At 52.5% G+C, this 25395-nt stretch overlaps 1 protein-coding gene across 1 annotated transcript in view; it reads right to left on the bottom strand.

Moving 5' to 3' along the window:
• The window catches only part of si:ch211-278a6.1, a 47503-nt gene that overhangs the window by 6372 nt on the left and 15736 nt on the right, over positions 1-25395 (bottom strand). The window contains exons 2-20 of the mRNA XM_047038183.1: positions 22651-22677; positions 17504-17699; positions 16257-16549; positions 13861-14696; positions 13598-13705; positions 13057-13184; positions 12193-12213; positions 11577-11728; positions 9534-9709; positions 8487-8617; positions 7870-8017; positions 7440-7758; positions 7077-7332; positions 6832-6971; positions 6193-6713; positions 5924-6053; positions 4815-5759; positions 4230-4436; positions 2453-2593 (exon numbers count right to left, since the gene is read on the bottom strand). Of these exons, the coding sequence (XP_046894139.1) occupies positions 2453-2593; positions 4230-4436; positions 4815-5759; positions 5924-6053; positions 6193-6713; positions 6832-6971; positions 7077-7332; positions 7440-7758; positions 7870-8017; positions 8487-8617; positions 9534-9709; positions 11577-11728; positions 12193-12213; positions 13057-13184; positions 13598-13705; positions 13861-14696; positions 16257-16549; positions 17504-17699; positions 22651-22677 (4875 nt within the window). The remainder of the gene's footprint in view (positions 1-2452; positions 2594-4229; positions 4437-4814; positions 5760-5923; positions 6054-6192; positions 6714-6831; positions 6972-7076; positions 7333-7439; positions 7759-7869; positions 8018-8486; positions 8618-9533; positions 9710-11576; positions 11729-12192; positions 12214-13056; positions 13185-13597; positions 13706-13860; positions 14697-16256; positions 16550-17503; positions 17700-22650; positions 22678-25395) is intronic.

The following is a 25395-nucleotide window of genomic DNA, read 5'->3' on the forward strand; positions in this document are numbered from 1 at the left end:
TGTGTCGGAGCGTGTGTGTGGGGGATGAGGAGTGGGGACCAGGCACAGCCGGGATGTACCCCTCCTCCCTCTATTCCGTACGGGCACCGTGATTGGGCCTGGACAAGAAACAACTCCTGAAGGAAATTCAACCAGGGATAGAGAGTATCTTTCAAGCAATTCATCAAGAGTTACAAAAGGAGGACACGACAGTTACAAAAGGAGGACACGATGCTAACTTTCTAGAGGCTGGAAAGTGCTCGGCGGAGGGCATTTGTGATGGGGTTGTGGGGTTTTGTTGGGTGTGATGGGAGAGCAGGTGTGTGTTAGTCTGGCCTGGCCTGGCCTGATTTGTGGGTTTGTGTTGCTAGAAGGCTGCCGGTGCCCCGGTGCCTGTAGTTGTTTCTCCAGGGAAGGGAGCTGTTCCTTCTGCCTGAGGAAGCCCTCTCAAGTCTGGCCGACACATTCATTCCGGTCTGTTAGTGCGGCAAAACAGCCTCCCTTCATCCTTGGAACCTAATATCTGCCTGACCAACCAAAAAAAAGAAGCACTACCCAAGAGCCTTTAACAACTCCCATCAACCCCCCCCCCCCACACACACACACACACACCTCTCCCCCCGACCTTAACTGTGCTGCTTTATAGCCACAAGTAATAACAGGCTGAAAATGGGAAATGGAAATAGTGGTTTGCGATATGAAAGGGATTCACATTGTCATGCCTCCCTTGATCCGTGCCAAAAGCAAACGGCAGTGAAATAGTGGCTTTGAACTGTCTGTTCCTATCCAGCCCAGTGATTTGAAGGCTCCTCATGGCTGGAATTGGATGACGCCTTCCGGAAACGCTTCCACAGGTTGTTCAGCTGCCCGGACTTGGCCTCACTCCCACACACCCGGCGCGGCGAGAGATAACACTCCCACAGGCTGAATTACACCAACACGGACGCAACAAAGATGTGCTGTCTTCAAACACCATGGAGGATTGAGGCAGAGGAATTCAAAGACCGGAGACCGGTCAGAGGTTAGGGGTCATTTCTGGATTATTTTGAAATGTGTCCGAATGTCAGTTGTAACATCATAGAAATGCGCTATTAGCAATTAGCGGCCAACGTGGAGCCATATCTGACACAGTCCTATACTATCAGTACCAAATCCTGTTTATACTACCACTACTTTTGGCAGAGTTGACAAGAATGACTCTTTCTGTTGGAGAGTTTTATTTCCATTCAGAAGTGTCCTTAGTGGCTTTAGTCTTTCGGTTCTGTTTATTGTTGACAGCGTCCGAGGCTCAATGGTAACATAATGGATGGCTTGGTGCCCATGCTGAGAGAGGATTTGTTTTGACTGCCTTCCATCCTTTTGACGAGGGGTTAGTGTTTTCACAAACACACAGCCTCCTTTCACTGGGACTTTTGACAACAGTTGGCGGACAAAGCACGCACACTGAGAGCAATTGTCCTTATACCAAAATAATGGGATTCATTTTCTTCCCAGTAGGCCAGCGAGACAGACCCACTCCTCAATGACAGCTCTGGGGCCAAGGAGGGGGGGGGGGGGGGGGGGGGGGGGGGGGGGAGAGGGTGAGCGGTGATAGACAGAGACATATGTAGAAGGGGGAGAGGTAGAGAGAGAGGGAGGTAGAGAGATAGATAGAGATAGAGAGAGAGAGAGGGAGGTAGAGAGATAGATAGAGAGAGAGAGAGAGAGAGAGAGAGAGAGAGAGAGAGAGAGAGAGAGAGAGAGAGGGGGGCAACTGCTGCTGCCGCTGCTGACCTCCTTATATTGGATAACCAGTGATTGGTTTGACACTGCTGTGCGCTGATTAGCCACAGCCTAGACTGAGACACGGCCCGCTGAAGAGATTCCTCCGTGGCTTCAACACTCCCTCCCTCCCTCTTACATTCTCCCGCCTCCATCCCTCCATGCTCTGGCCTGTCTCTCTCTCTCTCGCTAAAATTCCTGTCAAGCTCTTCAGGGTGGAGTGCAGTGGGTTTAGAGGCACTTCAGTGCTCCAGCTTTTCTTTAATAACATTGACGTTGGAGCTTTTTCCACTGACATGACTCGCGCTCTCGCTAGAGAGGAGACGCGTCTCTCGGGTTTGGCTCAGGAGTGACGCGCCTCAGCGCTTTCATTTCCCTCCTGTGACCGGTCTCGGATTCCTGAGATGACCCCCTGCCTCTTCTCCTCCAAGCTCTGATCTAAAACACTCCGGCACGCCACTTTCGCCCACCTTCACTCAGAAGACACAACAGCTCAGACCAGATGCCTCACTGGGAAGACGACACAGAGGACAGCGCCAAATCTGTGGGTGTCCTCTTTACCTGCCTGCTTGTCTGTTTCTGGGCTAGTCCGAGGCAGAGTGTGTTGTCGTGGGGGGGGGGGGGGGGGGGGGGGAGTGAGGAGAAGGTTGGAGCACTGAGGGCCTAGGTTTGGGGTAGGTGGGTGATGAGGAGGAGGGTGTGGAGACTGTACCTGCTGCTGGGTCTGACTCTTGAGGAATTCTTCTCTCTTGCCACTCTTGGTCTTCTCTGTGCTGTTCTGCTGCAGGTGCTTCAGCCTGGAGGCAGCAGACGAGTGGAGGACTTTACCCACACCCGAGGAGCCGTTCCCTCCCTGCAGGATGGGGTGGGGGAGGGGAGAGGAGGGCGGAGGACAAACAGGGCACGGGGGAGGGCAAAGATGAAGAGAGACAAGGGGAGAGGAGGGAGCAGATTGAGAAGTGAGTCAGATTTACGTTTCAGAGTTGATCTATTTAAACAGAGATTCTCTCAGTGGGACCCATGGCTGTAGCAAAGCAGCCCAGTACCTTTCGGTTGCTGAAGAGGAAAGAAGAACAGGGTTTACAGCTGATAGAACTGGAACGCACACCCCACCAATCCCCATTTCAGAGCGACAGAACGGGCCCAGAGCAAGACAAACAGGAGGATTTAAAGATGGGAAATTGAAATTGACAGTCCAGAAGCACAGTTCAACCAGGGGCTCAGTCACAGTGACCTTTTCCCCCTGAGCTTCTAACTCCAATATTGTCACTCTGAAGACCTCCTACCCCACCTTTACTCACCACACCTTCAAATGAGGGGAAACTGTGTTCAGGGACACACATTTAGTTTATAAACCTGATAGATCATCGGCTGTACATCTGGATTCAACAGTAAGTCGGGTTAAAGGATGCATTTTGCTGTACGGGTCGTTTTCAATTCCCTTTTTAAACTATTACTGTACAAATCCACGTCCGTTCTAGGGTGCAGAAGTCATTGGAGTAATGAGAGTCTGACACGAGCGGTTACAGTGGGCCTGCTGATGAAACTATGTGTGAAGACACTGCAATCTCATGTGAGGCTCTGGGGAGGCCTTCTCCTCTCTCCTCGCTACTGGGGAAACCCGGAGTGATAGCATGACTGTTGAGCATGGCTTGAGAGGGAGTTCATACACACACACACACATACACACACACACACACACACACACACACACATACAGGCTTCATTCTTACCCTCTTTCTTTTACCCCCGTTCGCTGTTTATAATAAAATAATTATCACCAAAGTTCCATCATGTTTGAATTTCAGATGTTAAACAAAGGTGGTGCATTAACCTCACCCTCCCAGCATACCTTGGGATTTTGTCTGGCAATATGAGAATGTAATACCCTGACAAAGATAATGAGAGGGTGTACAATCCGACTCCAAACATTAACCGAGTCGATATATTTTCAGGAACCTAGGCAAAATCGATACTAATTGATGATGCAAGTGATGGGCAATTGATTTCAGAGGGGGAGAGCGGCGCAAAAACACAAAGTAGAGACGAGAAGGAGACATACAGAGAAGGCGAAACAAAGGGAAGGCAGAGAGAGACAGAGCGACAGGATAAATGATAGTTTATTGTAGGAGGAGGGACCTGCCCTTGTTTACAGGGTAGAAACAGCAGATGGCAAGGCAGATCAATAAGAAAACAGTTAAAGCAGCCCTTCCTAGCAAGACAGCGGACCGATCATTAATCACAGCAAAGAGAAGGAGGCGGGGGCGGAGGGGTGCTCCCTTCAAACTCAACGTGGTTTTCGAAATAATTTAATAGAACGTAATCGGTTGCAGAGTACCAAAGGAGCACACGAGATTGTTAGAGATAAGGGTGCAGCTGGAAGCAATATCCCACGAGGAAGCCCAGAGAGGGGGGAAAAGAGAGGGAGAGAGAGAGCACGTGCCATCCAAGAGACTCCAAGCTTCCAAACAGAGGAGAAGGTTCTGGACCTTGGCTATGGCGGGAACAAACAAAGAGGGCTTGGGTGGGACCGGAGGCTTCCGATGTTCTGAGGCTGGAGCGCTGGGGGTCTGGCCTGGGGTGGAGTCCTCTCCCAGCGGGGCGTCTGAGGAGGGGTTCTGGGGGTGGAGGAGCTGGGTGCTGGGGTGGAGGAGCTGGGTGTTGGGGTGGACCAGCTGGGTGCTGGGGTGGAGGAGCTGGGTGTTGGGGTGGAGGAGCTGGGTGCTGGGGTGGAGGAGCTGGGTGCTGGGGTGGACCAGCTGGGTGCTGGGGTGGAGGAGCTGGGTGCTGGGGTGGAGGAGCTGGGTGCTGGGGTGGACCAGCTGGGTGCTGGGGTGGACCAGCTGGGTGCTGGGGTGGAGGAGCTGGGTGCTGGGGTGGACCAGCTGGGTGCTGGGGTGGAGGAGCTGGGTGTTGGGGTGGAGGAGCTGGGTGCTGGGGTGGAGGAGCTGGGTGCTGGGGTGGACCAGCTGGGTGCTGGGGTGGAGGAGCTGGGTGCTGGGGTGGAGGAGCTGGGTGCTGGGGTGGAGGAGCTGGGTGCTGGGGTGGACCAGCTGGGTGCTGGGGTGGAGGAGCTGGGTGCTGGGGTGGAGGAGCTGGGTGCTGGGGTGGAGGAGCTGGGTGCTGGGGTGGCCGCTGATCTCCAGCAGGGTGATCTCCAGCTCCCTGATGGTCTCCTCCAGGCTGTCCAGCCTCCGGTAGGTGCTGCTGCGGATGTCCTCTCCCCGGGCCCTCTGGCCTGCTCTGGCCAGGCTCGCCTCCGTACCTGCTGACCCATTAGACCTTAATGGAGCAGCTGCTGGGCTCTGCTGGGATTGGTCCATCCGGGTTTCCTCGGCTAGTGTGCTGTGGCTGACAGTTAGGGCCCTCACTCCCGTATCCATCCCTCTCCTCAACGCCTCCCCCAGAGAGCCCTGCTGGTCGGGGGGGAGGCAGAGTCTGGGGTTAGGGGGGCTGGAGACAAGGCTCAGGCCGCTGGGGCAAGACCCTGCCCTGGGTTTGGGCACTGGCCTGGGTGTTTCCAGCAGAGTGTGGAGCTGACTGTAGGCCTCCCTGACTGTCAGCGGCTCCCTGAAGAGCACCAGGATAGGACTCTCACTGAGGCTGACATCCAGGGTCTCCTTCCTGTCCTGTAACGGAAGAGTCAGTGTCCTCAGAGGCGCTCCCGCGCTCCTGCCGAGGTCCAGGGCTTCAGAAGGGGACATGGCCCTCACGTCCAGCTCAGTCAGCACCAGGGACAGCTCCTCTCTCTTCTCCCCGACTTCCTCAAAGGATTCCTGGATCTTGTGCTCCCGGACGGGGGCCGCCTTTTGGGGCTGTCCCATGGGATCCTGGGAAGGCTGGGTCTGGGAGACCATCTGGGGACCAGTCTCTACTGGAGTCTGGCTCACTGGGGACGGGCCCTGTGTTTGGTCTCTGACAGAACCCTCAGAGGCAGAGGGTGGAACTGACGAGCACTCAGTCAGCACAATCTGGGGGAGAGGGGAAAGGGCCGTTCGGGGCAGGGCCACAGTCTGTGCCTGCAACACAGGGAGAACGCCTGGTGTTCAAATCGAGATGTCAATACTTTCAAACAAGGACGCAACTCCTGGAGACCTCCCGAACAGACGCGTTAGACAAACTAAAACATGTGGGTTATGAAGCAGGTCCTACAGTGTGAGGAGAGTAGAGGTGGGTGCTTTACCTGTGTGTCTGGTGCCAGAGGGCTGCCTCTGGGCCCTGATCTGCCCCCTGATCCGCCCTGCTCCCACCGGAGAACAGAGCAGTCCAGCGAAGCTCTGGACAACTGATACACACAACGTAGAGTTTGACAGCTGGACACACACTCACACAAGCACACGCAGCCAATACACACCATGCTCCATGTTCGAAACAATGGAGACTTCAAAGAACCCAACCGTCGGGAGGGTGGTTCTTAGAATCCTAGCGAACACTAAGTCCATGTGAAGTCACTCAAAGGAAGTGTGTGATTGGCCAAGCGGAGCTTCCCAAACACTTCCTGGTGGCCCGTAGGGGTCCATCTGTCCAGGCTGGGCTGATCTGTCCAGGCTGCCTGGTGGAGTGTGGGCTTGAGCAGTGGGATCTTTGCGATCCTCCACTGAGGAGGACAGGGACCCGGGTGACATATGGCACCGGCTGCCTTGGCCTGACCTGAACACCAATCTGTCAGTGGTAATGAGGCCCACAGCGGCCGTGTGTATGTGTGTGTGTATGTGTGTGTGTGTGTGTGTGTCTGTATTCTCCCATGTTCGACTAATATTGAGGATCTTGACCAAAGATATTTCTTTGTCAATTTGTTGCTGGTGTGACAGTCCAGTCAGTACCTCCAGTTCAGCAGCAATTCTGTCCTCCTCGGTCTCCTCCTTGTCCCCGGTTGCCAGGTTGGGCGGGGTGGACGCAGGGCGGGGGTTCTCCGACACGGCCCTCCGCAGCTTCACGTGGGGCTTCTGGGTCTCGCCGTCTTCCGATTCCATCTTCCTCCGTCACACAAAAACAAGTCAGAACATGTGTTTGTTCACACCGAGCACAGAGAGGACCCAACGACGTTTGTATCTGTATGCAATGTGTGTGTGGCCATCTCCTTCTGCCCACCTTTATACTCTTGCCCGGGATGAGGGTCTCTCCGCTGCGGGTGGTCAGCCCAGGGGATGATGGGAAGCTGCGTCGGGGCGGCGGTGGGGGAGGAGACTTGGAGGGCTTCTCCGTGCGATAGCGCCCCACCGTCAGCTCATCTGTACCGGAGGCAAAACATCAACAAGGGAGAACCAAACACAGCAGCGCACCACACCTACACCTACCAAGCGTTCTCTCAGCGTGCCTGTCGGGTATGGTCTTACCAGAGCCACGCCTGGAGCCGGGCTCTTTCCCAGACAGCTTGGCGTGCTGGGGCTTGGTGGACCTGTGCTCCAGGGTCCCACTGTGGGGCGTCTGAGAGGGCGTGTTGGAGGAGGGCTTGATCTGCTTGGCGGCAAAGTCCAGGTCAGGGATGGCCTTCATCAGCTCTGCCTGGGTCTCCTCCAGCAGCCGGTTGATGTCCTGGGCGCTGTATTGGGTCAGACTGGCCCGCTTCTCCTCCCAGTCTCGTTCCGCAGCCTGGTGGAGGATGAACGTGGAGGTGTTCAGAGACATGCTTCAGGCATGGGCTGGCGTCATTTACAGGCCAATGGGATGAAGATGGAGGTCAAAAGTAGGTTCCCTACCAGTCGGACTTCCACAGACACGGCCTTGTCTGAGGCAGCGCGGTTCGCCAGCTCCTCCAGGGCTCGGCCCTTGTGGGGGACAGGCGGGTGGTGGTCCCTGTGGTGGCTGGAGGGGTTAACGTGGCTGTGACTGGAGTGAGGGCTCCAGTTGGACAGGCTGCTGAGGCCCCCTACCCCTCCTCCTCCCCCCAGGTCGTTGATGCCGAGAGGAGTACCGGTGGGCAGGTCAAAGTTGTTGCTCTTGCGGAAGTCATCGTTGTGTTTGGAGAACGAGCTGGCGGCGTCGTCCTGCTTCTTCCACACCCTGTCGTTGACTTGCCTGTCGGGTTCGCACACAGGCACAAACACACACACGACGATCAGATGCCGGTTCATTGGGGCAGCTGTGGGGATTTAGCGCCCAGTGCTTGTGCTTTGGCGTGCAGCGTACCTGCGCATGGTGGTGAGAGTGTCTGTGACGGTCTTGCAGCGTTTCAGCAGGGCGTCCAGTCTGTGGGGCTCCTCCTTCAGGAACTTGACAGCCTCCACCTCCACGCGGAGCACCACACGCATCTTACTCTGCAGGCCGGGGAACTGGTCTGCTCGGGACACACAGGCAAACAAAACCGTCAATCACCAACAATCAGGAACACCCCTACCCCCCCTCCCCCCGCCCCAAAAAAGTGAATCATTGTCCACTCCATCCAAATGTCATATCTCTCACAGTCAACGTGTTTTTCAAATCACCCACACTGATAGAGGTGATGTCCTCACCGAAATGATTTTGCCAAAGTGCGGAACGTCGTTCCAAACTAGATTCAATCAGTCTGAAGAGTGTCAGTGCTACTGGGCTGAGAGTGATGCAGTGCTACACTGACTATCTGAGATTGACAGACACATAATCACAGCCGGAGTCACTGATTAGTGATTCAAAAGTGTCTGTCAGTGTGTGGGTGTGAAGATGTGTGTGTGTGTGTGTGTGTAGAGGTGTGCATGTGTGTGTGAGTATGTGTGTGTAGACGTGTGTGTGTGTGTAGACGTGTGTGTGTGTGTGTGTGTGTGGCTCACTCTTGAGCTCAGTGAGAGTCTCTCCCAGTCTCCTCAGCACAGAAGCCTTCTCCTCCAGCTCCTGGGCCGTCACCAGCTTGTGGTTGACAGATGAATCCTTCTGGATCTCCTCCACAGACTTCTCCAAGTCACTGTGAGGACACAGGCAGAGCGTTTCTTCATTTGTCCTTTTCACTTATTCTTAGAAGACGCTTTTATTCAAAGTAACAAATTGTGCATTGAAAGTACATCAGAAGTTCAAGGATTAGAAGTGCATGATAACAGTACTTTGTTGGTCGGCATCAAAGGCAGAGTAGGTCATGTTTTTATCATACTTGCTCAAATAAACTTCACATTTGATTTCAATCAACAAATATAACGCTTTTACCCATCGTCGATGCTGTTCTGCTGACATCAACATGAGATGATCCAGCAACACTGGGTGTAAGCTGTGAGCCTCATGTTGATTGTTTGCTCATTCAATATTGTAGTGGCTGTGTGTGGGTGTGTGTGTGAGGAGAGGAGGAGCGATTGAGACACCTCACACACACAGCCACACACACACACACATCAACACACCCTCTCTCTTTCTCTCTCACACTGAGCAATATCACTAATGAATATCTAACTTAATGACGTAAAACAGAAATTAGCCTCTAGCCATGTGGCTAATTAAACTTATGTGAATTATTAAATGGAATAAAGTGGCTTTTAGCAACACTTGATAATGACCATTGATTAAGTGTGCTGATATAATGAAGCAGATCATTTATGCAGAGTGTTCAATCAATAATGTTCCAGACCCTAACCAGACTGGATTCTGCCCGTGTGCCTGAAGACATTGGGGACATTTATTTCTGTATCTATTACTTTTCTACAATTTAAGACCATGAAATGTCTTGTATCAAACATTTAAGAAAGTGGGTCTTCTATTCTGTAATATTCCCAGATGTAAAGTTTCAGTTAACCTGCTAGAGACTCTGCCATAGCTGTCCATGTGTGTTTGTATGTGTGTGTGTGTGTGCTCCAACTGTCGATGTGTGTGTGTTGATGTGTGTGTGTACTGACTGGAGCTGCTGGATGATAAGCTCCTCCTCGTTGAGGTACTTGAGTCTCTCCTCCTCCACCAGGAGGCGCTGTCTCTGCAGGGGGTCTTCCTGCTTCCTTAACGCGTCGCTCACACGCACGCTAAGCTCCGCCTCCGTGCGTTTGACCAGCGTCCGCACCGAGTCCTGGTTCTGAAGCTACACACACACACGCACACACACAAACACACACACACACGCACACTTATAACATTATTGATAGGATGGGCATTGTGTTTACTGATGACTATAATCAGACTGTAGTTATGTCTTCCTTGGCACTTGGAAACTAATAATATACAATTGTGCTATGTTTGAGTTGGGCTTCTTGTCTTCGGATAACAATCGCTTGTGGATCACATGGAGTGGCAAAGCTATTTCAGATTGATGACATTCCAAAACGACTGAATATGCATGGGGCAATAATCTCCTCAGAACGGTGTGCACTGGCCTTCACATCCTTGTCATGCTCTGGCCTTGCCCGGGTAGTGATGGCTGTCTGTTTGAGCACTGACCTGTCCTTGGTTGCAAGAGCATGTTGTACCTTGATCTGAATGGCTCTATCCTTGAAAGCACTGTGTGTGTGTGTGTTTCTGCGTGTGTATACGTGTGTGTGAGTGTCCTGATGTGCAAGCATTTGACTATTGAGCCATCCTGTCTCCCCTGCTAACAGAATGTGATTACTGTAGCCACTGATGATGGTTCCTATCATGGTGGTGGTGCGCTAGTGTGTATGTGAGTGTGTGTGTGCGTGTGCGAGTGCACGCACGCCTATGTGCCTACTGAACACGCCGACATATGAGTAAGACCACGTCCCTTCACGCAGACACACCCATCAGGCCCCCAGTCTGTGAATTACACTGGATCACACAGGCATCCCATGCATGAATGTAGACAGACCAAACCATGACACAGGCTGGGTAACGCATCCAGGTCCCTCCTGGTTGAAAACACATGCTTAGCCGGGAAACTGAATAATGGATTGCTTTAATGGTGCAGGGAACAAAAGGAAAGGATATGGCAGTCATGATCGGCGCTGGCTAGTGTTTGTCAGGCAAACAGAAGTGGGCTATTAGAAAGTCATTCATTTGGTTTCAGATGCAGCATGCTAAATAACACCACTGCCAGTCCGATAGACAGTGTTGGATTTTTGTGTTGCCATTCTCTTGCTATCCCAACCCGCCCACCCTCCCTCCCTGACTTTGCATAATTCATGAGCACAATCCATTATTCAAGCCTGCAGCCGTCTCCCCGGGTAACAAGGCAGGTCAGAGGGTAGGGGTCATGCTTTGGCACGCACACAGGTAATGACCAGGGCTATCACTGCCCTGGACACTGCCCTCACCCAGCTGCCATATCTACCTTTCCCCTCTGCCCCTCAGTGCCGGGATGTTGACCCCTTGACTCTACAATCATCCCCCCCTCTCTTCTCCTCCTCTCCAAACCACCCTGTTCCCGCTTTGCTCTCCTGACATCGCGAGGAGGTGCATCTCTCTCGGTTCACCGAAAGCGTTTAAATTTGACTCTCTCTCTCCTTCCATTCTGTAACCGTGGTTACAGCAGGGATTCCGAGGATGGATCTCCTCCTTTGATGTCGTCACCTTGGATTTGGCCTTCTTCCATGTGATGTCACCGCTGTCTTTTCAGCGGCATCCCCTAGCAACCAAGGACCACTCCTTGAAATGTTTCCTACAAACACAGTCCCTTCTTTTATCTCCTCCACCTGCCTGATCTTCAGTGCATACTTCGACCTCAATCTGTCAACCAGACATCTTATTTAAAGTATGTGTGCGTTCTGCCTCGGCATGGTATGGCAACAAAATGCATTTCCTATAAACAGATTATCCCAGAATGGAAACACACTCTGGCACAGCAAACCGTACGACAACAGACAGAATCAGGTTTGACACCGATTTAATAGGGTTCATACGAGTCTCCTGGGAGACTCGTATGAATGCAGCATGCGTTCGAGCCAGGCAGATGCGCGGGTGAGAAGCAGCAGTGAGTCCAGGAGGACACGTCTCACCTGCATGTTGCGCAGCTGCGACAGCTGTTTGCGCAGGTCGGTAGCGTTCTGCTGCAGGTCGTGCAGGTGGAGCTGCATCTGGAGCCGGCTGGCCGGGCTGCCGTTGGCGGGCGGGGGCGGCATCAGGGCCAGCGGGGCCGAGGGAGTCTGAGCTGCCAGAGAGCAGAGCCGAGGTCAGACAGGAAATGACACATACACACACAGACAACCATTTCTTGAAGCCACTGGGAACACGTGTGGGCATGCTATTAGTGGTCGAACAGATAGGAACATCCAGCTTTTTCCAGTGGACACACACACACACTTAAAATAAGCTGTGCTGGGCAGGTGGAGGACGTCAGTTCAAGTTGCAGGGAGAATAACCACCAGACAGGACCAGAGACAAGAAGGGTCAGAGTTAGACAGGATGGGGTGGGATCTGCTCTCTGGGTAGCCAACCAGGGGGCACACAAGAGGATAGACACACCCCACTAGTCATACAGGGCTTGTGACATCACCACAGACAACCACATAGGGGCTGAGAGTCGAGAGATAAAGAAGATAGACAGCAGAGACACTGAGAGAGAAAGAGATAGAAAGAGAGGGAGAGAGCGAGAGTGAGGGAGAGAGAAACTACCTTTCCGCTTCAGTCGGCCAGCTGAAATATAGAAGCAGTGAGCCAGTTACCAAACATAACTGATTAGAGCTCTTGCTACAACCTAAATGCCCTCTAGGGAGAGAGAGAGATATAGAGAGAGACATAGAGAGAGAGAGACAGAGAGATACAGAGAGATACAGAGAGAGAGAGAGAGAGAGAGAGAGAGAGAGAGAGAGAGAGAGACAGAGCAAGAGAAAGCGAAAGAGAGAAACAAGAGTGAGGAAAAAGATAGATCAGAGATAAGAGAGTTGGAAATCAAGAGATATCTTTAAACTTCACACTGATTTCGACGGTCAAATGGAGGCCCCTGCAAGCTACTTCTACAGACGACGGTTGACGAATGGCTCATTTGAGGGCTCTGCAGGCAAGGCGTGATCTCAGGACCAGAAAAGGCTTCAAAGGCTGCTGCGTCCTCTGTCTGAGCTTCTGAAGACCTGGCCATCCAAAAATCTCTCTTCAGACTCAATTATGCCAAACATGTTTAGAGGCTGAACAGCAGCGAAGACAGGAGACCGATGTGAGGAGAGAGATTATGTGAAACGGAAGGAAGAGACAGCGACTTAAAGAGAGACATTGGAGAGAAAAGTGGGATTTCGAGAAGAGAGGGTTGGGCACGGTATCTAGGTCACAGGCTGAAGGAGACATCCCTCTCTCCATGCTAATAACACGGCGAGCACAACCTCACCTGATCCTACTGCCGAGTACAGAACTGCGCTAAGCCCAAGAGAAAGGCGAAAAACTAAGGTTAGCAAACTAGTGCTAGGCCCCTAGGCAGGCCTAACAGGTCGTCCAGGCAGGAGGCTATACCGAAACAGCCCTGACCCCTCAGAACACAGTACTCACTTCCTGTGGCGGAGCCGTCGCTGGCCGATTCGGTCTTCTCGCTGGAAGAGAAAGGGAAGGGCTGTGAGAACTCGGCCCCTTGGTCCGGAGGGCAGCCCGCCATCATGCAGAGACGCAGCAGGCCGCATCTGAGGATCAACGGCCACAGGGCAAGGACATTATGGTGCTAATGCCAACACCTGTACTATGTACTAGGTACTTGTGGACTACGCTGCAAAGGGGTTGTCTATTAGTGTGCTGATAGGGCCACTATGCAACTGTAGAGTACGCGAAAGTAAAAGATGCCAACTTGAATACAGTTTGTTTACAGTGTCTGTATCAAAAATGACACTTGTGTATTAAAGACAACTCTGTGTGTGTGTGTCTCTCTGTCTCTCTGTCTCTCTGTCTGTCTCTCTGTCTGTCTGTCTCTCTGTCTCTCTGTCTCTCTCTCTGTCTGTCTCTCTGTCTCTCTCTCTCTCTCTCTCTCTCTGTCTGTCTGTCTCTGTCTCTCTCTCTGTCTGTCTGTCTGTCTGTCTGTCTGTCTCTCTGTAGGTCTTACGTGCTGTCGCTGTCGGGTGCTCTGGTCAGTACACTCTGTACCAGGCCAGTCAGGCTGGCTATCTGTTTCTCCATGGCCTCCATCCTGTCCAGACGCTCCATACGTGTCCTGAGATCAACACACACACACACACACACACACACACAGGGAAATGATCCACCGGGCCGGACAATCTACTCACCACAATTGTAGTAGGAGCCGACAGGTATACAAAAACAAGCAAGAATGAAGAATGCAAGGGGTCAGACCCAGCCCCCGCTGACCTGGCGTCCGACTCCTGGCCTGGCATGGTGGAGCTGAACCCAGGCGTGCTCCTGCCCCCGTCGGCCCCCGGCCCGGCCGTCAGACACAGCGGCTCCGAGCCGGAGCTGGGCCTGGATTTGGGGCTCTCCACAAACACGGAGGAGGAAGCGGAGTCCTTGCGGAAGGCCTGCCTGACCGGGGAGGCCCTGCTGGGGGAGCCCGAGTAGTCCCTGTCCCTCAGCTGCATGTCTGGGATCTTCTGCGGGGAGGAGGGCGGCATGCGGAAGCCCATGCCCAGGGTGGCTGAGGAGTAGGTGTCTGAGTAGAGCTGCCCCCCGGGCTTGTACAGGGCGTCCTCTAGCTCCCCCTGCAGGGCGGCGGTGGAGTAGGTGCTGAGCGAGCGCACGGAGCCTCTGCGGTAGAGGCCCCCGGACACGGGGAAGGCGAAGGGGTCCCCGATGGCGGCCAGCGACTGCGTGGAGGCGATGCTCAGACGGCCCTCGTGGACCAGGCTGTACGGGTCGGCGTACAGCCCTTCGTTCTTCATCAGCATCATGCTCTTCCCGGAGCCCTCGTCGTCGGGCTTGACGTCCCGGCGCTCCAGGATGGCGCTGGGCGAGGGCGAGAGGCCGGCGTTGGGGCCGCCGCCGTGGTGGCCCCCCGACGGGTGGTGGGGGTGCTGGGGCTGCTGCTGGTGCTGGGGGTGCCCCGGCCCGGCGAAGGAGGGAGGGCGCCCCCCGCTGTAGGAGAGGCGCGAGCGGGACGGGGAAGCCGAGGGGGGCGAGGCGGTCGAGGAGGGGAGGGTGTTGAGGCGGCGGGTGGGGGAAGAGTCACGGGACGAGTACACCATCTCCCTCTGAGGAAAAAAAACGACAGAAGAAGAAGGGGGTTACCATGGCGACGAGGCGACGAAGCCCACTCCGCCGCGGCGCGTCAGTCTGATAAGGAAACGATAGAAGATCACACGGGCCTCGTACAGACGGAGACAGCCGGGGCGGCGTTAATGATGCCGCGCGTCGTCTCTGCGTCAGTTGGCGCACCGCAGGCTGCGGTGTGGCGCATGCAGCAAAAAAAGCTCAAAGCGAGCGTTGCCGGCTCTACATTGCACAACACAAGCGTGGCGGAGTATCGACCACCTTCCGAAGATGCCTCGGAGCAAATTAGACGTAATCGTCATTGATTATTCCTGCACTTTGTGAAGAGGAAGGGAGAGAGGGAGGGAGATGACAAGGTGGAGACAGAGAGAGAGTCCGGTGTCCTTGTCCCCCTCTCCCCCTGCTTCCTTCCCCATCAGTCTGTGAGACAACTGAGCCTTACTCGGCTTGACAAGAGCCACCAGCAGAACACTAGATGACAACTTACTGCTATCCAGCCCCTCCCTACGTCTGCCTTCTTCAATTTCTACTCTTTTGGAGAGAAAGAGGAGAATGCAAAAGACTAGCTCCATAAGCTCAGGCATTCGAATTTCCATTTCCCCAGACATTGTTGTTATTGACCTTGTGTTTCATTGGGAAAGGTGGTGGTGGTTCCATATAGAACTATCGAATGTCATGACTACGTGATGTCTTTGTGCCTAGCTCTCTCATTGTTCACTTCCCTTCAATTCCCTGAAGCCATCTGTGCACTGTGTGTCACTCCCCTACATCTCTGCTTCCCCTAGTCTTCACACTTTTACCTGCAGGAATCATGTGATGTACAGAACAGTGTTGCTCACACACACACACACACACACCAGACACACACGCACACACAAGCACGACTTCCACCCTCGACACACACCAGTTCACACACATTCAGCCCCCAAACCCTAATTTGCATAGTTCAAACAATTTAAACCCACCAACACACACACAGGAGCAGTCCAATGTCAAGACTGGTTAGCATGCAGGGCAGCCAGAGTGCAGTAACAAAACAGAAACACTGGTGTCTAATTCCCCCACAGAGTTAAAGAACAAAGAACGGCCAGCTAACTTTAATGTTGTTCAAAGAGACGTGTCAGGCTCCTCGAAATCAGGCTTCTTGATTTCACTTCCTCTGACTCAGTTCGTCTGGGGATTTTCTCGCTGAATCAAAGCACTTTGGGGTTAGGCGAACGCATGTATGCACTTAGGTAAATACACACAAGCTCGCAAACACACACAGTTTGTCTCTCACACTGCAATTACTTGCATGGGTAATGTCTGGCTCATACTCAGCGTTGGATGAACATTACAGATGGTGGGAGTGAAAAAATAAAAAAAGCATAATCTGCATTTCTTGATCTCCACCCAAGTGGACATGATGAAGGGTGTCAAAACAAGCTCACGTGACTGAAGACGGCTGCTCTTCACGTGGCCCCCACCTACCTCCCCTGCCCCCCTTCTCATCCTCCCCCCTCCCTCCCTCTCCCGCCTGCCCCCCTCCCCCGGCTCCTCACCCTCAGGTCTCCGTTGGCCAGGTGGGCGGCGGGGTAGGAGGCGTAGATGGGCTCCTTGCGGTAGATCTTGATGATGCTGCGGTCCTGGATGTCACGCACGTCCTCCAGCTCGTAGAAGACATTGCGGGCCTCGTCCTTGATCAGGATGGCCGTGTTGGGGGACTTGAGCATGCCCGCCGTCAGCTTCTGGGGGAACATGTGCACGATGAGGGCGTGCAGGGTGTCCAGGCTGGTCAACTCGTGGGTGATGTGGACACGGCGGGTCTCGTCGCCAAACTGCAGGAACAGCACGCCTGGAGGAGCGGGGAGAGGAAAAGGAGGAGGGGGAGAGGAAGAGGAGGAGGGGGGAGAGGGAGAGGAGGAGGAGGGGGAGAGGAAGAGGAGGAGGGGGGAGAGGGAGAGGAGGAGGAGGGAGAGAGGAAGGTGGAGGAGGAGAGGAAGAGAGGGAGGAGATAAAAAACAAACAAGTGGGTATAAATAGGGGGCATTTAGGTTGTAGCAAGAGGATGGATGAGCAGAAAGAGAGAGAGAGCGAGCGAGAGAGAGCGAGAGAGAAAGAGAGAGAGAGAGAGAGAGAGAGAGAGAGAGAGAGAGAGAGAGAGAGAGAGAGAGAGAGAGAGAGAGAGAGAGAGAGGGGAAGGAATATTGATGGAAGACTAATATGACAAATAAAAACATTGGAACGAGAAGCCGGATCGTCAGATGAAATGATGGAGATGCAGAGTGAGAGAGTGAATAAACAGAGAGAGACTGATAAGGAGACAGCGGAAGGGGCAGGCTAATTGCCTTGCCTGAACTGCTCTTTCTGATGACTCATAAGTCACTGTCAGGGCTGGTTTATAGATAGGCTGGTTTATGCCCAGGCTGTTTAACCCTGCATGCTTACTTGGCACAACCCCACAGCCCACGGTTTATGAGCCTGAGCTGGCCCCACACTAAACCTGTCCACAACACTAACAGTCTCCACTCTCCGGCCATTCACAACCCTTGAGTGCATGCTCAAGCTTTCCTAACATCGTGCACATGTACACGGAGAGTCCACTTGTTAAACTTGTACTTCAACATTGTAAGAGTTAGGATATCTACTGGCATCTCCCCTGTGGTTCCCCTGTCAGTCACCGGCAGAATATCAAGTTGAAATTTGTCATGACCAACTGACTACCATCTCAATCCTGACTCTCTCCCAAAATGATAGGATAACAAGTGTGGGGCCCGTAGCGAGCTAGGTGTGGCGTCTGTGTTCTGACCTGGGGAGCGCAGCTTATTCTGGCTGGCGGAGCGGGACAGCGGCAGGCTCTGGCGGAAGCGGTTCATTCGGTTGAACCCTAGCGGGATGTCGGCCTCAGACATGGTTTCCAGAGACTCCGCCGACGCAAACGACAGCTTTGCTGCCTGGTCCGCTAGCCCCGACTGGGTGGACTGGGAGTGGCGCGGGCTACGGCTCTGCGGCGGAGAGAAAAGGAGGTGGTTAGTGTGTAGGGGAGAGAGAAAGGAGCGGAGCGGAGAGGGAAGGGCGGAGAGAATGAGTTTGACAGAGTACCGGGTGAGAGAGGGAGTGAAAGAGACAGCAAATAACGTATGACAAGTAGTGAGACACAACAAGATTAACCTTATCGAAACGGTTCACCAGCATAGCCAAACCAACATTAGCGATGTCACGCAGTCTGGGAAAAGAGAGGGGGGGCTGGGCAAATCTATATTCACCACGTAATTTCGGGTACACAGTCGTTTATTGAGTAGACAGAGTACATACCCTCCTGTGCTGGGAGGATAAAGCAAGGATTCAGAAACAGTTTGGGGACGGTACCAGTACCTGGAAGGGCCTGGTCTAAATCGGGACTGGCAGCTTGCATCCAGCTCTCAGCCTGTACCTGCTATATCCCTCTGCAGGAGCTGCTGAGCCCTGCTGGCGCTCCAGCCAGCCTTAAATCAGTACTAGTGGGATGCAGGAATCTTATGCAAATCCAGCGCTACAACAGAGGGCTTGTTCTACTGGCTTCAAGCCAGACTTTTTATACCTTTCTTCCTGCTGTTTATGCTGCAGGGTTGGGGCTGGATCTGGCTTGGACTAGGGCTGGACCCAAGGCTGGGGCTAAGGCTGGGGCTGAGGCTGGGGCTGGGGTTGGGGCTGAGGCTAAGGCTGGGGCTGGGGCTGGGGCTGGGGCTGGGGCTGGGGCTGATGCGTTCAGTGAGCTTGCTCCCCTATCCCCACTGCAGCCTTTCCTCCAGCTCTGAGAGCACCTTAATGAGCTCCCAGAATGCCGTGTGATGACTGTGAGGATGGCAGAGGCAGACACATGGTCGCTGCCGAGCACAGCCTACCCCACTCTCCCTTCCTCTGCTCTCACCAAGAGCAAAACAACTCTCCTCTGTAGTATTTGACTCTGTGGTTTCCTGTCTGCCTCTACCTAATAAGATTTCAGCATGTTGATCTCAGTGTCTCATTAATCTTGTAGTTAGCGAACGCCCGCCTCAGCATGAGGCCTGCGGAGGCATCACACCAAGCCACCCAGTTCTCATTGACTCTGCATGGGTTCATTCACAACAGACATGCGTGTCTCCACGCACACACACACACACACACACAAACAAGCGCGCGCACACACACGGAGATAGTAGTGTTTTTGTGGGCAAAAAGGTGGTGGTGGTGCTGATGGATCACCCTTTCCGTGTTGTCTAATGGGGGTCATTTTTCTAAGCAATGACCACACAGAACAACATGGCACCGTGCTCCTGGAGCCGTGCTGAGAAAGCCAGCACAGAGGTGTGGTCTTCTACACCAGAGCCTAGGACACACACTGTGCTCACACACACACATGCACACGCTCTCACATAGTGTGTTCCATGGAGAGATGAGCATCACAAAACAGTGTGCATCTTAAAAGGCTGCATACTGGAACGTCTCGGCACGGCTAATCAACATTGTTATTGTTTCATCACAGACACTCACTCTGAGCAAAATAGGACCCAAGTGTTTTAAACATCAGCCTGAAGTGTATGCTCATTCAGCTGGGGCTTTGTTGCTTTGTATTTGGTTAAGACCAAAGAACTCCCCAGTTCACAATGTGAGAGTCTTGATTCTTTATTTTACTTTGAATATTATCAAGGGCCGTGACTGAAATATGTACCATTGAAAGCTCTAATATTCAAGATGTTGACGAGGAGTTGAGTACATTGTTGACGTTTATCTCGACATTATGTTCGAGAACATCAAGATAAAAGATGGAGTGTTTTAATCCCCTCAGGGTGAGAGATGATGGAGGGTAGCTAGCAAAACACACCATCTGGTGGAGGATGAGCACTTTCTCCACAGGGACAAGCTGTGGTTTCTCCTCCTCCTCCTCCTCCTCATCTCCTCCTCCTCATCTCCTCCTCCTATCCTGCACCTCTTCCTCCTCACCCCCCCCCCCCCCCCCCTTTTCTCCCTGCTCCCTGTCTGCCTCCCTACTGTCACAGCAGACTTTTTTCAATAGCACTCAGTTACAAAGAGAAGCCTACATGGTAATTACACTGTGTTGGAAGAGACGAACAAGCAGAAAACAGGATGATCTTGCAAGGAACAGGGCTGAATAGAAAGGAGGAAATGGCCCGGTCGAACCACCTGGGGCTGTGAACTCCATTAAATCCTATACTGTGCTCCTCTCCCTTTCTCCTTCTCTTTCTCTCCCCTTTGCCTCTTTCTCTTTACCTCACACACACACACACACACACACACACACACACACATATTAACACACCCTCAGAGCTCCAGGGGGTTAAGGTCAGGGTAATGGCTGTTGTTTAAGTGCCTGTGTACAAGGTTAATGGTTCAGGGGCAGGCCAGAGAGACAAGGGAGGGAGCAGGATTGCGTAACAGTCAAACACTGTCTCTCATTCTACTCTCCCTTCTCTTCATTAGACCTCATTTACCATGGCCATAAGTGATACGGCTCTCCGCTGGGTCTTGGTGAGTTGGGGAGAGTGTTAGTAACAAAGAGGTGGGAGAGCCTTCCTATCTGCTGCTGCGAGTATTATCTCCTCAGGAGGCCATTCAGTGAGGGAGAGATAATAATTGTACGAAATCACACTTCTCTCGCTGCTTATTTCTCCCCCCCTCCCCCCGGCTCTCCAACTATCAGCCTTCTCTCCTCTGTGCTCCTTCCTCTCTTCGAGCCTGTCTCTCCGTGCCTGTTTCATTTCTTCCTCCTCCTCCTCCTCCTCCTCCTCCTCCTCCTCCTTTCCCCGCTTCGTTGATTGGGCCTCTCAGAGCGTCTCCGTTTTTCCACGTTCTCAAGATGAACTTCTCACTCAGGCTGTCTGGGCCTCTTGTCGTCAACACGTCTGTTTCTGGACGAACCTCTCCCGACGCTGCTCTCTCTCCACGCGGCTGCCCGGGTTTCCACAGTCCTGCTCTGGAGGACTCTCTCTGTCTCTCTCACTCTCTTTTTCTCCTCTCTTCTTGTCTCTCTCTGTCCCACCTCTCTCTCTTTCCCTCTCTCTGTGTGCGTGTCACCTCTCTCGCTTTCGATCCCCATCTCTCTCTTTTTGTGCTATCTCTCTCTTTCTCTGTGTCTCTCTTTCTCTCTCTGTCTGTACTACATTGTGTTATAGCATATAAACAGGGAGAAGATGCTCGCCAAAGAGTACAAGTAACCTAGTTGAACTGGTTAAACTCTCCTCGGTATACATACTGCGTCGGTGTTCGATGACACCGTTTGCCTCGGCTTTCAAGAAAATACCACAAAAAAAAACACAAATCGAATCCTCTGTCTCTCACCTCCCTCCCACTGTCTCTCACTTGCGCTCCCTCTCCTCCTCCCTCTCCTCCTCCCTCTCCTCCTCCCTCTCCTCCTCCCTCTCCTCCTCCCTCTCTTCCTCTCTTTCCTCAGCAAGGCCCCTCCCTTTGTCTGGCACAATCGCAGCCCCGCCCCCTCGGCTTAGTCCAGTCCTGCTTCTATAGAACACTTGGAGTCATCAATGCATGGATGAAATTGGTCTGCCAAATTGCTGTGGACTGTTCGCTGATGCAATCACCTCGCTCAACAGGAGAGGGGAGAAAACGGCGAGCTCTCCCGGGGAGAGGGGACGATGGCTGGTTCCACTTGCAGCCTTCTGTGCAGAGGAGAGGGAAGAACCCACGAGCCAACATCCCTCATTCCCATCGCCTCCTCCGTCAGTAGTTTCTGACTTTCATGGTGATTCTGCAGAACTCCGAGTTCCAAATAACAATATCCTGGCTTTTAACACGCTCATATTCAGATCCATATTTAGTAACTGGGCCGTAATTTAGTGAGAGAATGCTGCAGGAGGTGTGCATATTCAACAGGCACTTGATCCGAAGCGTAGGAAACTAATATTATCTCGGTGACGGAGAAAAACAATTACATAACAGTACTTCCTGAGAACAATTTAACGAGTGTCTAATTTAAGCTGGTAGGCATTCCAGCCAATCAGACAGTCCCATTGGCTTTTACTGGGCGCTGCATGACATAGTCAGGTGAGGAGGTGTGGCTCTATGTAGCTGCTATGTCTTTGTTGTTTCTATGTTGCCACTATCGACAGCGGAGGATTAGATATGGGTAAGGGACCGGGACATGGATACTGCCGGATGTTTTATCCTGTCCAGATGACATCCTGGGCTTCAGGTTTGATTAAACCACAGATCATCTGCGGGGGGGCCTCTTACACAAACATAAATCCAGACTTTGTATGGACAGGGGCTCGGGAACCCAGACAGCATCCATGATATGTATGTGTCTCCAAGGGCCATGTTTACACACTGTCAAGCATGTAGGTCAGCTCATATACACTCTCAACATGACACGCACCTAAACTCAATAGATGACTGTGGCGGGCATGTCTGACTTCCACCTTATCCCATCCAAAGCACAAGACACAGCTCAAACTCCTTCCAAACTCGTGTCACAGCAGCATCCACGCTTTAAAAAATATCCACCCTAAAACCTTTTCAATAGGGACAGAGCCATATTTGAGCAATGCCTTCGCAAACATGCCTGCAATGTCTTCTTAAAGTCTCAGTTGGTCTGAGTGATTCTTCAGCAAGGTCACATGGATGCTAGCCATTAGCACTAGCTGACTGAGGTAGCGTTAATCCTGGGAGACTCGTTTCCTGCTGATTAAATGGAGCTTGAACGGTCTAAGCTGCTGCCACCCTCGTGAGAATTCAGACATGCCAACTGAGCTGTGCCAACAGTGCATCAGGCACTGGGAGCAGTGACCAGGGAGATGATGGTGCCCGCAAAGCTGGAGGAGTAATCCAGACACACACGCACACATCTACACACACACACACTATACATAGGCACTGACACAAAGACGAAACAACATAGTAAATCCAGTATACATGTATAGGAAAATACTCTGTGACAGAGGCACCTTCACTTACAGCACTGACCTTAAAGCTCCAGTAGTTAGGTTGTTGCTGCGAAGAGAGAGGAAAAAGAAGAGCATTAGACCTTTATCAACACAAAAACTGCCAAACAACTTCCTGACATGAAATACACCCTGCAGGGGAATGCCATGATGTGTGAGGAAGAGAAGGATGGTGAAGGGAGAGGAAAGGAGAGGGACAAAGAGGCCAGCAAGCCACGGGCCCTTGACACTGCATCAGATACTCATCCAACTGTGACCGTTTCCCTCCCTAGAATACACATTATACAATTTGCATGTTACGTGTGTGTTCATCGTACTTTTACCTTAGGAGGAGGGTGTGTGTGTGTGTGTGTGTGTGTGCGTGCCTGTCTGTGTGTGTGTGTGTGTGTATGTGTGTGCGTGTGTGTGCTTATGTGTGTGTGTGTTTTACAGGTGTGGAGTTACAACCCTAAGCCGGCAGGACGTAGCTGCTGGCTGTGACTCGTAACAGGAGAAAATGAAAGGAGTGAAATGGAATGAAACAGGCCGTGCTGTCGTTCATTCAGATGTTGGCCTGTCTCCCAGACCCTCTCCATCATATCCTGACACAAAGTCACTCACTCCCTCTTTCCTGTTTCATCCCTATCTCTCCACCTGACTCGCCTTCTCCCTGTTCTCTACCTCGTCCTCTCATCGTCACGACTACACTTTCTCTACCCTCCCCCCTCTTCTTTGGGGCTGTGTCAAGTGACATGGGAAATTGTGTTCCCACGGTGGACAACGCCCCAGGATGAGAGTTTTTCATTTAAGCATAATTACCCCAAAGTGAAAACCAGGCCAAGTCTCCAACAGCCAGGAAATACCTCACAATGACATGGAAATGGGGAAAGTTCATACATTTTAATTCGACTCCCGCCTCCTATTATAGTTCACATTCCTAGCCGCTAGCAGTTTAACTTCCTTTGTGGAGATGGCCTCTGTCCCTGAAGAAAGTAAAACAGGTAAGTTTACTTTTCGATTTATGGAAGTAGCTTGTCTTTCACTTTGTGGGTTTCTTTTTCAGATCAGATCACGTCATTTAGTTCCTTAACACAGGTGTCAAAACATAATAATGACTCAACTTATTGTGACCATTGTGAATGTAACCAGCCTAATCTGTTTCCTGCCAGTCTGTCTGAGGTAATGCTCTCCCCGCCCACAGTGATATATGTCCCCTCCGGCCTGGCTGTGTCAGCCCACAGGCACACGGTTACACAAACACTAGCTCCAAACCCCTCCACTGTAGATCAATGGAGATGCATATTTCATGATCCGTCCTGGACTGAGTGATGACCTAGGGAGAATAATGGTCCTGGATACGCCCACAGCCCACAGGACTGGAGCAGGATGAAGAGGCCCAAAACGCTCCCCCGGTTTGGGGTATTAAACCACAGCCTGTGGGCCCCTCACCCCTCCAGCCACCCTCAGATTCTCTCTGGATGGATGGATGGACGGGTCGAGACGCTAGACAAATGTGTGAACGGTCCTGGAGGGCCTGGTTTAGCTGACACCATGTAAAAACACTGAACGAGTCAGAACCAAATCTAGAGCGAATGCCAAACTCCCTGGTTTTTGGAGGCCCCCCCCCAAAAAATGTGTCCTTTGGAAGTCATTTGTCGTCTTCAAAGTACCTAAATGTAAACGCAAAAAAGCACAACGTTCCAAACATGAGCCGGTCCTTTGATGTGACACTGAGTCTGCGAGACAGAACTTTTAGTTAAGTCCTTCCTCTGAACTGCTTGGTTGTCTGGGGGTTTTATCCGTCTCGCCTTCCCTGCCTCTATGCTGGGACCTAAAGCTGTGTGTCAGACAGGGTGGGATAGTGTGTGTGTGTGGGGGTGTGGGTGTGTGGTGTGTGGGTGTGTGTGGGTGTGTGTGTGGGTGTGGGTGTGTGTGTGTGGGTGTGTGTGGGTGGGTGGGTGGGTGGGTGGGTGTGGGTGTGTGTGTGTGTGTGTGTGTGTGTGTGTGTGTGGGTGTGTGGGTGTGGGTGTGGGTGTGTGGGTGTGTGTGGGTTGTGTGGGTGGGTGTGTGGGTGGGTGTGTGGGGTGTGGGTGTGTGTGTGTGTGTGGGTGTGTGGGTGTGGGTGTGTGTGTGGGTGTGGGTGTGTGGGTGGGTGTGTGTGTGTGGGTGTGTGTCCATGTGGAAACTAGGGTCAGCGGTGGGGGCCAGGGTCTTGGGTCTTTGGAGTAGGGAAGGCTGGGCAAGACAGACTCTACCTGTCCACATGTCAGTCCTCACTCAGTCGAGCCTCGGTTGAAAGCATAGCTTTGACAACTCTGAGTCTGACAAGGGCCCAGGGCAGCATCGCATCACTACAAATACCTGGCGTGCTCATGTTAAGGTTGTTCTGATTTTCCTTTGAACATGAAGGATGTAGAAGGTTTGTTTGGCCCTGACAAACTGTTAGGGTTACATATACGTGTGTTTGTTCGGTTGGCTACAACAACGAGACTGCAGTCCTAAGGTCAAAGCAAACACATTCATTTTTCACCTCATGTTGTTTCAACTGCTGTCCTATTGAGGCCCATTGAGATTGGACTTTGTTGTGCAAATACTGCTAAGACCCTGTGATGACACAGGTCAGTGATTTGGCAAGCAAAGACACCGCGCTGCATACGAGAGTCAAGAGGGGCCTCATGACTCATCGTATAACCCGGTCAGCTTTCCATTTCAACAACACTTTACGCACAGCCCCAATCAAGCCCATCATCTGTGCTGTACTTCTACAGTAGATTTCACAAGCTGTCCA

This window comes from Hypomesus transpacificus, chromosome 17 (genome assembly GCF_021917145.1).
Source record: "Hypomesus transpacificus isolate Combined female chromosome 17, fHypTra1, whole genome shotgun sequence".
Lineage (NCBI taxonomy): Eukaryota > Metazoa > Chordata > Actinopteri > Osmeriformes > Osmeridae > Hypomesus > Hypomesus transpacificus.